The sequence below is a fragment of the Drosophila persimilis genome, unplaced genomic scaffold (genome assembly GCF_003286085.1).
Source record: "Drosophila persimilis strain 14011-0111.01,24,50 unplaced genomic scaffold, DperRS2 tig00000477-arrow-pilon, whole genome shotgun sequence".
In the NCBI taxonomy this organism is placed as follows: Eukaryota; Metazoa; Arthropoda; class Insecta; order Diptera; family Drosophilidae; genus Drosophila; species Drosophila persimilis.
This window is the reverse complement of record NW_020825313.1, coordinates 2,279,150-2,290,160: the sequence shown is the minus strand read 5'-3', so window position 1 is coordinate 2,290,160 and position 11,011 is coordinate 2,279,150. Positions and strand designations below refer to the sequence as shown.

The 11,011-nt window shown below is 44.8% G+C and overlaps 1 protein-coding gene across 1 annotated transcript; it reads left to right on the top strand.

Moving 5' to 3' along the window:
- The first annotated feature begins 2,372 nt into the window (after window positions 1-2,372).
- LOC6602983 (60S ribosomal protein L38) lies at window positions 2,373-2,585 on the top strand. The gene has a single exon (XM_002027958.1). The coding sequence runs from the start codon at window positions 2,373-2,375 to the stop codon at window positions 2,583-2,585; it is 213 nt and encodes a 70-aa protein (XP_002027994.1).
- Window positions 2,586-11,011: the final 8,426 nt, after the last annotated feature.

The following is an 11,011-nucleotide window of genomic DNA, read 5'->3' as shown; positions in this document are numbered from 1 at the left end:
TCTGGCCAGAAAGCAACTAAATATCTTTCTGCTCCATAATTATAGCACGGCAGCATGCCCCTCTAGCAATCCTATGGGGAAAAAGAAACTCTCCGTGTGGTCAAAACAAATAGAAATCAAAAGAACCACTGGGCAGACTACAAAATCAATCTGGCACTATATTAAAAGGAAAAAGTTTTTCTCGGAAATAGAGGAAACGTCAGAGGCCGCTAGGCTACGCAAGATCCTCTCGAAAACTAACCCCTCGGAAGCGTATCTTAAAAGGAATGATGGTACGTGGACCAACTACAGTGAGGAGTCCCTACGCATTCAACTCTACACGCTTTTGCCCTGGTGTACAACTAACGAGAGGGATCGGTAACCTCGATGGATCACATCTTCACAAAACGGAACGTAAGCCGGCAATAAACAGCCTCAAACCGTTTAAATCGCCAGCCCCGGACCGGCTAAGGTATCTTCAGGATGATGCTGGCTGTGTGTGCAATATCGCGAGCTTGGCTTAAGACAAAGATAGTCTTCATCCACAAAGCAGGGAAATCCTCACATTTAATTGCAAAAGACTAAAGACCAATCAGTCTATCGTCGTTCTTCCTCAAAACCTTTGAGAGACCTGGCGGGCTGCAACTGAAGAGAACCATAAGACCTCAGGTGCACTCAAGTGCACAGCATGGCTATCTATGCATCACAAAGAGTACTCGCTAACGGCTTTCCTCGATATTGAGGGAGCCTTCAATAACGTTATACCGGGCGCCATTACAGAAGCCCTGACTGACCTGGGGGTGCACCGTCACTTGGTGATGCTCATTGCTCATATGCAGGACAGTGACAACATCGATGAGACCGTCCGCCCAGTCAAGGCATGTCAACAGAGGCACCCCGAAAGGTGGTGTCCTGTCTCCTCTTCAGTGGAACATAGCAGTCAACAAGATTCTATGCGGCCTGGAAGGGGGATCTGCAAAGTCATGGCTTACGCGGACGACGTTGCAATTATCTTATCGGGAAAATATCCCCAAACACTCTGCGACTTAATGACCGCAAAGCTGTCCTTAAGCGACAGTACCAGTAACTTAGGGTTGATAATTATCAACTATAATTGACAAGAAGCTTGATTGGAACCTAAATATCAAAGATAGACTGAAGAAGGCAACGACTTCACTCTGCACATGTAAGAAAGCCATTGCACACTGGGCGGAATTCCCAATGCATTGGGCTAATGAACCCAAGTATTGTCAAATGGATATATCTAGCAATAGTTAGACCAATATTACTCTACGGAGTTACGGTGTGGTGGCTGGCCCTATCAAAAAGGACGATCACCAAACAACTTGGCAAAGTTCAGAGAACTGCCGCCCTATGTATCAATAGGTGCCACAGCGCATAGGCCACTCGACCATACTAGACAAGAGCAACATCGTCCCCGCTAAAATGGACTACCAAGTTCCAAGAGAGTACACCTTACAATACAATCATCCCTTACAGAGACGAATGGCTCGAGGGACTTCCAGGCTCAGATGGGGCCATAAGCATCTTCACGGATGGATCGAAGCTGTACGACAGAGTCGGAGGAGGAATCTACTATGAACAGCTAAACATAAGGCTCTCAATTAAGCTACCAAATCAATATAGCGTCTCCAAGGCGGAAGATATAGCGATCAGGGAGGTTCTAAACTGCCTTCAAGCGCGGCAACCCACCTATACATTTATAGCGACATAGCCAAGATGCGATCAAATCACCAAATGCGATTTCCTCGAAAAATGGCCACCTCTTCACGAGATGGCTCAGCAATTTGCTATTAGCCTGATATGGGTCCCGCATTTTCAATTTCGAAAATGTTTGTACTTGATTTTGGGACAGCTTTATACTCACTTTCGGTCAGTGGTTCTTACTAATTTTTCCATTTTCTCCTTTGAGAGCGTCCGTAAGGGGCCTGGCGATCTTGGCGTATTCTTTTATGAAACAACGATAGTAACTTGCAACGCCTTGAAATGATCTAAGGTCGAAAAGTGTGGTTGGGGTTGGGAAGTTTGTTGTTGCTTGCAGCTTCTCGGGTGAAGTTCTTATCCGCCTCTGGATACAATGATTCCCAAGTATTCTACGGTTTTCCTTTTAACTTGCATTTTTCCTGGGATATCCTCAAGGCTCATGAAGACTTATAATATCGACTGGGTCGACATCCATAAAATGATCTTTTGTTGTCTCTCTAAAGTCATCGTCGATAGCCCTCTGGAAAATACAAGAGGAGCTTTGTAGCCCAAACGGAAGTCTACAACACTCAGACTTCCCGTTGTTCCTTTCCCCTTTCCTTTTCTGCTTTGGACCGAACAATACGGAATTTTCGAGATTGTAGTTGAAACTGCAGAAATAACTCAACATGCCACGAGAAATAAAAGAAGTTCAAGATTTTCTTATAAAATCACGTCGTTCAGATGCGCGTGCTGTGAAAATCAAGAAGAATCCTACGAATACTAAATTCAATATCAGCTGCTCGCGCTTTTTGTACACGCTAGTGGTACAGGATAAGGAAAAAGCGGACAAAATTAAGCAATCTTCGCGCTCAGGATTGCAAGTCAAGGAGGTCAAGTAGTGCTTTGTTCGTATCCGAATCGTCACGAGCAGTGCATAAATTCGATTTGTCTGGATTCAAATACTTCTTTAAATAAACTCGATTTTTTTTTAAATATCAATTTTTTAACGGAAAATTCTCCGCCAGCTTGAACTGATGAAAGCCTGATTTCAGGTCCAATGTTGTGAAATATTGGGCCTTACCCATATTCGACAGGATAGCCGAAATTATGGGGATGGGATATTTACCATCAATCGTAATTTGATTCAGTTTCCTGAAATCAATAACCAGCATTTACTTTTTGACACCGTTCTTGTCTGTACTCTTTCTATCAACGACCCATGTCGGGTTATTGTAGGGGGACCTTGAGGGTCGGATAGTGCCGTTCGCCAGAATCGGAAACGCCCACGGGATGTGGGTACAGCATTGCGTAAACCGGTTCCCCGTTTGTACGTATAGTTGCTATAGTATTAATCTTGTACGGCAGAGCCTTATCTAAGTCTGCGAATGCTTTTATTCTATTTTCGATCATATTGTTAGATGATGCCCTGACGGCCACTTGGACATCCGTGTCGTCGAAGTGAATGTAATTAATGTTCGGCGAACGTGTGAAAAGAATAGGTTCTGAACAATAATCTTTCTTTATTATATTTTTAGCAATGTCAATCATTGCATTTCCTTTTTTAGGTCAAGTGCTATAATTCCGACGAATTTTGATAATGTATCTATAATAAAAAAATAAGATTTTACACGAAAGAAATAAATGAGAACTTAAAATACTAAACGAGCTGGCCTTATCCTGGCCGCCCCTTGAGTTTCAGTATAATGGGACTCTTTCTCTGACCACCTTGATTATAATTTTCGTATAGTTTAGTTTTTCTGCTGGGTACTACCGCGCCAATTCTGGCTTCTATGGGTACCAGGCTTTTGTGATTTTTCCTCAATTCGTCTGGCGAAACAGGCTAAATATTTCAAATTGTAATTAACTAACATGCCTGGAAAACGTCGAAGAATGTCTAGCTCTGCACAAATCGACAACGCAGAGGCTGAAAGATAAATAGTCGTCATTCACAATGGCGTTAATAGAGTACCGCATGGACATCTTAGAGTCCTATATTACAAGGGCTTTCAATTACAATTAGAAATTGAATATGTCTACCCTGATTTAGCTTCTCAAGCCGAACTTGAGGAATTATGTATCGTGACTAAATCCACGCTTAAGTCGATGGCTGCGCAATTCGAACAAAGAGCAGCCAATGACTCGGTAAAAAACACATCAATTTCTACAAGTAGACAATTGAAACAGGTAAAATTGCCAAATTTAGTGGCGATTATACCGAATATAAAAATTGTATCGGCTTATTTACTAGCTTAGTGGATAGCGACTCCATATTAAGCAATATAATTGAATTGGCAAAAAGTCTGCAGTTGAAGAGAACTCGAAAGCATTTTTGCTTTTAAGCTATTGGAAAGTCCAACTTATCAACACATTAAGTTGTGCAAACAAGATACACCCATTTGAAATGGTGCCAGATTTTGTAATCTTAAAATCAAGTTCCTTGCATCACACAGAAAAGAATTTTCCAACTTGTTCAGGCCAGAAGCAAATAATTTCCAAGCGCTGTGCCAACTCCGTGCGCTCCGGTTTCAACTCGCTCTCGCGCGCTCGCAGGGGTGCTCGGGAGACTTACGATCCACGATCCTAGAGCACACATCATAAGGCTTAGTTACGTTTCCACCACCGATTCAAACGGCCGATCTACCGCGAGACCACAGACCCAAATAACAACCTCCATACCACGAAGCACAGCAGTATTTTCATTTCTCACGACGGCTGCTAAGAGTTTCACTGGATCAACGATTTTGATGTTGGAGAATTGATCTTCGATCCGCCCCACTATAAACATTGGTCCTTCGAGCCGGATCTTCGCCTTCTCTATAAGGAGAATCTTACCTCAGCCAGCAACGGCGGATCGCTCCAAGTTCAATATAAGTACTCTTCAGTGTGCCCAACACCAGTGCAGTGATTTTGTGCGAGTTTTACATCCCAGTCCGAGTTCCCGTGGCATATGTACATACATATGTATTAATTGCTATAATTCCGACGAATTTTGATAATATATCTATAATAAAAAAAACGAGGGGGAACGTTGTGAGTTGCTGCGGACACTGCAACTCTACAGTTATACCCGATACTAAGTCAGTATGGCTCTCCTCCGGCAGACGCCGCTAATAAAAAAACGACACGACAAAGAGTGCGTGCGAGAGAGACAGAAAATCAGTCTGTGCGTGACGTCGGGCGCTGCGTAGCCAATGCAAATTGATTTGTTCCTGTTGGCTATAAAAATTATCTGATCTGATCCAGACTCAGCAATCTGATAGATATGGTCATTCTCTATGATTCTGCGTTTTTAGTTTTCTCGAATCTGCAATATTGTGGATGCAACAGATTCTCGTCCTTTGTGGGGGTTGGAAGGGGGTGGGGCGAAATTCTGAGATATACGTTTTATAGTGAGATCTAACAGAAGTGTGGATACCAAATTTGGTTACTCTAGCCTTAATAGTCTCTGAGATTTGTGGTTGCCCCAGATTTTCGTCCTTTGCGGGGGCGGAAGGGGGTGTGGCGAAATTTTGACACAAAACGGTCAAGGTCCGATATCACAGGAGTGTGAATACCAAATTTGGTTGCTCTAGCTCTTATGGGTTCTGAGATCCTTGAACTCATATTTTGCAATTGGCAAAACCGACCATGAAACCTGTGTGTTAGAGTGAGACAGAGCGAGAAAGAGTGAAATTTTTTTCGTGATTCTGGCTATAATAATTATACGATCTGGTTCAGATTTTGCACTCTGTAAGATATAGTCATCTTCTACGATTCTGCGTTTTTAGTTTTCTCGTATCGTCGAAATTGTGGATGCCACACATTTTCGTCCTTTGTGGGGGCGGAAGTGGGCGGGGCGAAGTTTTGAAATATTTTTGTAGCAGTGACATATCACAGAAGTCTGGATCCAAAACATCGTTGCTCTAGCTTTTATAGTCTTTGAGCACTAGGCGCTGAAGGGGACGGACAGACGGACAGACGGACGGACGGACAGACGGACAGACAGACATGGCTCAATCGACTCGGCTATTGATGCTGATCAAGAATATATATACTTTATGGGGTCGGAAACGATTCCTTCTGGACGTTACACACATCCATTTTCACCAAAAATCTAATATACCCCAATACTCATTTTGAGTATCGGGTATAATAAGATTTGACACGAATGAAATAAATGAGAACTTAAAATACTAAACGAGCTGGCCTTATCCTGGCCGCCCCTTGAGTTTCAGAATAATGGGACTCTTTCTCTGACCACCTTGATTATAATTTTCGTATAGTTTAGTTTTTCTGCTGGGTACTACCGCGCCAATTCTGGCTTCTATGGGTAGCAGGCTTATGTGATTTTTCCTCAATTCGTCTGGCGAAACAGGCTAAATATTTCAAATTGTAATTAACTAACATGCCTGGAAAACGTCGAAGAATGTCTAGCTCTGCACAAATCGACAACGCAGAGGCTGAAAGATAAATAGTCGTCATTCACAATGGCGTTAATAGAGTACCGCATGGACATCTTAGAGTCCTATATTACAAGGGCTTTCAACTACAATTAGAAATTGAATATGTCTACCCTGATTTAGCTTCTCAAGCCGAACTTGAGGAATTATGTATCGTGACTAAATCCACGCTTAAGTCGATGGCTGCGCAATTCGAACAAAGGGCAGCCAATGACTCGGTAAAAAACACATCAATTTCTACAAGTAGACAATTGAAACAGGTAAAATTGCCAAATTTAGTGGCGATTATACCGAATATAAAAATTGTATCGGCTTATTTACTAGCTTAGTGGATAGCGACTCCATATTAAGCAATATAATTGAATTGGCAAAAAGTCTGCAGTTGAAGAGAACTCGAAAGCATATTAGCTTTTAAGCTATTGGAAAGTCCAACTTATCAACACATTAAGTTGTGCAAACAAGATACACCCATTTGAAATGGTGCCAGATTTTGTAATCTTAAAATCAAGTTCCTTGCATCACACAGAAAAGAATTTTCCAACTTGTTCAAGCCAGCAGCAAATAATTTCCAAGCACTGTGCCAACTCCGTGCGCTCCGGTTTCAACTCGCTCTCGCGCGCTCGCAGGGGTGCTCGGGAGACTTACGATCCACGATCCTAGAGCATAGATCATAAGGCTTAGTTACGTTTCCACCACCGATTCAAACGGCCGATCTACCGCGAGACCACAGACCCAAATAACAACCTCCATACCACGAAGCACAGCAGTATTTTCATTTCTCACGACGGCTGCTAAGAGTTTCACTGGATCAATGATTTTGATGTTGGAGAATTGATCTTCGATCCGCCCCACTATAAACATTGGTCCTTCGAGCCGGATCTTCGCCTTCTCCATAAGGAGAATCTTACCTCAGCCAGCAACGGCGGATCGCTCCAAGTTCAATATAAGTACTCTTCAGTGTGCCCAACACCAGTGCAGTGATTTTGTGCGAGTTTTACATCCCAGTCCGAGTTCCCGTGGCATATGTACATACATATGTATTAATTTCTCGCTCTAGCTCCAAATTAAACCATACTTCGTTCTGCCAACGGTTGTGGCCTCCAACTTCTCCAAAGGTTTAATTTGATCCGAGCTAGCTCCTGCGTTCAGCCTCCGATCCAGTGTAAATAATATTTCTACCTCTCAAAGCTACCAGCTGAGCTTTCGTTGCTGACACATGCACACATTGCAACGCAATCCAAGCGCCAAAACGTTGGTTCGTCAACCCAAGCTGTGGTTCATAGCACTTACAGCCATACATACACACATACAAGCAGCAGCAGCTGTGCATTCTTTTCGTTTTTTTTTCGCTTTCGCTTCTCCGCCGTTTGCTTGCGTTTTAGTTGTTGGGAGAATATTTTTTGGTGCCGCGCTTGACCGTTTTAGCGTTTTTAATAACTGTTGCAATTTGAAGTAAATGAAAGTCGAGAGGCTGTTTACAATTCTCAATTTATTTGCATATGTAAACCAACTTATCGCGTATGTACATATGGGGATGATTGGGCGAACGATTGATGCGAGGATGTTAATCTAATAGCTGCGACGATTAGCTCAAGACTGAAAATGCAAGGACTGACGGGACAAATGGCCGGGCCCTATGCAGCTAGCTTAGACGCGAGCGAGAGAGTATGATAGCCCGGGAGCATTAGAGCTGCTCGGGGACGCTGTTAAGCCGAGTCCGAGAGATTGCGACATAAGGAGACGAAAGAATTCCGCTGCCTGCGCATATGCGGTAGCAAATGATCTTTGCAGAGGGGGCATTGGAAACGACAACACCAAAATGCATTTCCTTTGGGCCGCACCACTGGCAATAATTTAAAATATTTAAGCTGCTTGACCTGACATACTCCCGCCGTTGGAAGCCTGACTTTCAACAGCATCTTTAAGGGGCAGCAGGCACAGCTTGTTGACGGCGCGCTTGGTGATTCCAGATGACGTCTTCAGCACAGCAACTCGGGAAACGCCATCTCGTCCAGGCAAAAGCTCGAACACTCTCGCCAGTGGCCACTTCATGGGAGGAAGATTCTCATCCTTGACCAGAACCAAATCTGCGACTGCTAAACTAGGCTTCGCAGTGCGCCACTTTGAGCGCTGCTGCAGGGACGTTATGTACTCCTCCTTCCACCGGGACCAAAAGAGCTGCGGCAGGTACGAAACGCTGCCAGCCGTCCAGGCGATCGAAGTTTAGCTGCGTGACGTCAGGCTCAGCGAACGAAGCAGGAGGGCCACCATTGAAGAAATGCGCTGGAGTTAGAACATCTAGATCGGCAGGGCTCTCTGAAATTGAAACTAAAGGTCTTGAATTAATCACTGCCGTGATGTGGCACAACAGCGTCCGCAGCTCGTCAAATCCAAGAACCGAGTTGCCTATCGCACGGTAGAAGTGGTACTTGCCCGTCTTTACTGCAGCCTCCCATAGACCACCAAAACGAGGGGAGCGCGGAGGAATGAAATGCCAGTCTATAGCCTCGACCAAGCAAAAATCCAGCAGCGCCTTCTGATGGTCATCGCTGAGGACCAGGCGCTTTAATTCCATCAGCTCATTCTTAGCGCGGACAAAATTGGTTGCGTTGTCTGACCAAATTTGCCGCGGCTTTCGTCTGGTACATATGAAGCGCTTTAGTCCATGTAGAAAAGCAACTGTGGATAAGTCTAAGCTCCAGATGAACAGCCTTGGTAGCGAAACAAATGAAGACGCAGACGTAGCACTTGATTGGAGCCTTGTTTCGTGCCTCCGGTTTGTAGAAAAACGGCCCACAGAAGTCCACGCCTGTGATCTCAAAGGCATGAGAACCATCGAGCCGCTCCTTTGGAAGATCCGCCATAATATGCTCCAATACCCTGGGCTTCAGTCGAAAGCATCTTACGCACTTGTTTACTGCCTTGTTTACCGTCTTCCTCCCCCCAATAGGCCAATATTGGGATCGAATTAGTCCAAGCAATGCTCGAGGACCAGCGTGCAGATTCCGCTCATGAAAATGGGAGATTATTGCAAGAGTCAGTGGATGGCTGCTGGGCAAGATGATTGGATGACGGCCATCAAAATCCAACGAAGAGTTTTTCAGTCGACCATCTACCCTGAGAAGTCCAAACTGATCCATGAATGGCGATAACGATGCGATTGAGCTCGATGAGGAGACTGCTCCCCTTGCCCGCAGTGACTTCATGTCCTCCCATAGCTGAGTACGCTGGACTAGTCGTAGCAATACCTGGGTTCCATGTTCAATGTCTGAGACAGTGAGTCCGGGGCGCCGAATTCGGTTACAAAACTTGTGAATGTATCCGAAAACGCGTTGCAAAGAAGCAAATGAATTCGCATACTTGGAATCAGCAATAATGTCCATGTAGGGCGATTTGACCAGAAGAGCCTTCCGACGCAGTTCAAGGGCTGGCTTATCAGGTAGCACAGTGGGTGGCCAGTCATCTGAGGAGCCGCAAAGAAATGGAGGACCATGAGCTTAAAGAGGTGACTCATTCAGCTGAGTCAGATGAGCCCCTCGAGACAGAATGTCGGCTGTGTTTAAAGCTGTGGGAACATAGCGCCATTCCATTTTTTCGGTCATTTCCTGAATCGTTGACACTCTATTTGCAACAAAAATATTAAATCTTGACGGCTCGTCCCGAATCCAAGAGAGCGCAACGGCAGAATCACACCAACAGTAACACCTTCCCTTGAATACATTCATTCCAGCTATCTCAGATATGAGCCTAGCCAGCAACTCCGCTCCACAAAGCTCCAACTTTGGTACTGTAAGTGTCTTCAAAGGAGCCACACGAGATTTGGCACAAATTAAGTAACTGCTGGAATGCTGACCCTTGGACACCACATAAATGCATGCACCATAAGCCTCGATGCTGGCATCGCAAAATCCGTGAATTTCCAGCGTAGAGTCTGGAAGGAGTACAAGCCGAGGAAATTCAAGTCGACGAATCTGACCAAACCCGGTGCATATTTCCTGCCACTCGGTGTTCAGTGCGACTGGAAGGCTTTCATCCCAGGACAACTTCTCTTGGCACAAACGCTGGAGAAAGATTTTGGATTTAGTAATTACGGGACCAGCTAGTCCGAGAGGATCGTAGAATCGCGCTATGGATGACAAAACAGAGCGCCTGCAGGAATTCAAAGAAGATTGAATGGCCGAGAACGAAAATAATAGTAGATCAGAAACCGGATCCCACGCAAGTCCTAAAGTTTTAGTCACATGGCTGCCATCGTCGAACTTCAAAAATGTTTCCTTGTCCTCTTCCGGAACTCCATCCAGCACAGCAGGGATGTTCGAACACCATTTCCTCAATCTGAACTGACCTCTAGCCAAAATTCCAGAAGTTTGCTCCCGAATTCGGATAGCCTCTTCCTGAGAGCTGGCTCCAGATATCAAGTCATCCACGTAGAAGTCACGGCGAAGGATTTCAGCTCCAACTGGAAACGCCATCTGCTCGTCCATTGCCAACTGATGCATCGATCGCACAGATAAATAGGAGGCAGGCTTCGTCCCATAAGTAACGGTGTCCAATTGAAACACACGCATGTCTTCTTCCCTGGAGTTTCTCCACAGAATACACTGCAAGTTGCTATCCTCGGTCGAGACTCTTACACAACGATACATCTAACAGATATCTCCCGTAATCGCAACGGCGTATGACCGAAATCGAGCAAGAATATGAAACAGTTTGGGTTGGATTACGGGACCAGCCATTAAAACGTCGTTCAGGGAATATCCAGATGAGGTTGAAGCGGATCCATCAAAAACGACGCGAAGCTTGGTCGTAGAACTATCTTCTTTCATGACGCAATGGTGACGCAAAAAATATCGGCAGTTGCTGATTGACTGGGCAGGAACCTGACA

What these genes read in the sequence shown, in the direction of transcription:
- LOC6602983 (XM_002027958.1), top strand. Translation starts at nt 2,373, where the DNA reads ATGCCACGAGAAATAAAAGAAGTTCAAGATTTTCTTATAAAATCACGT.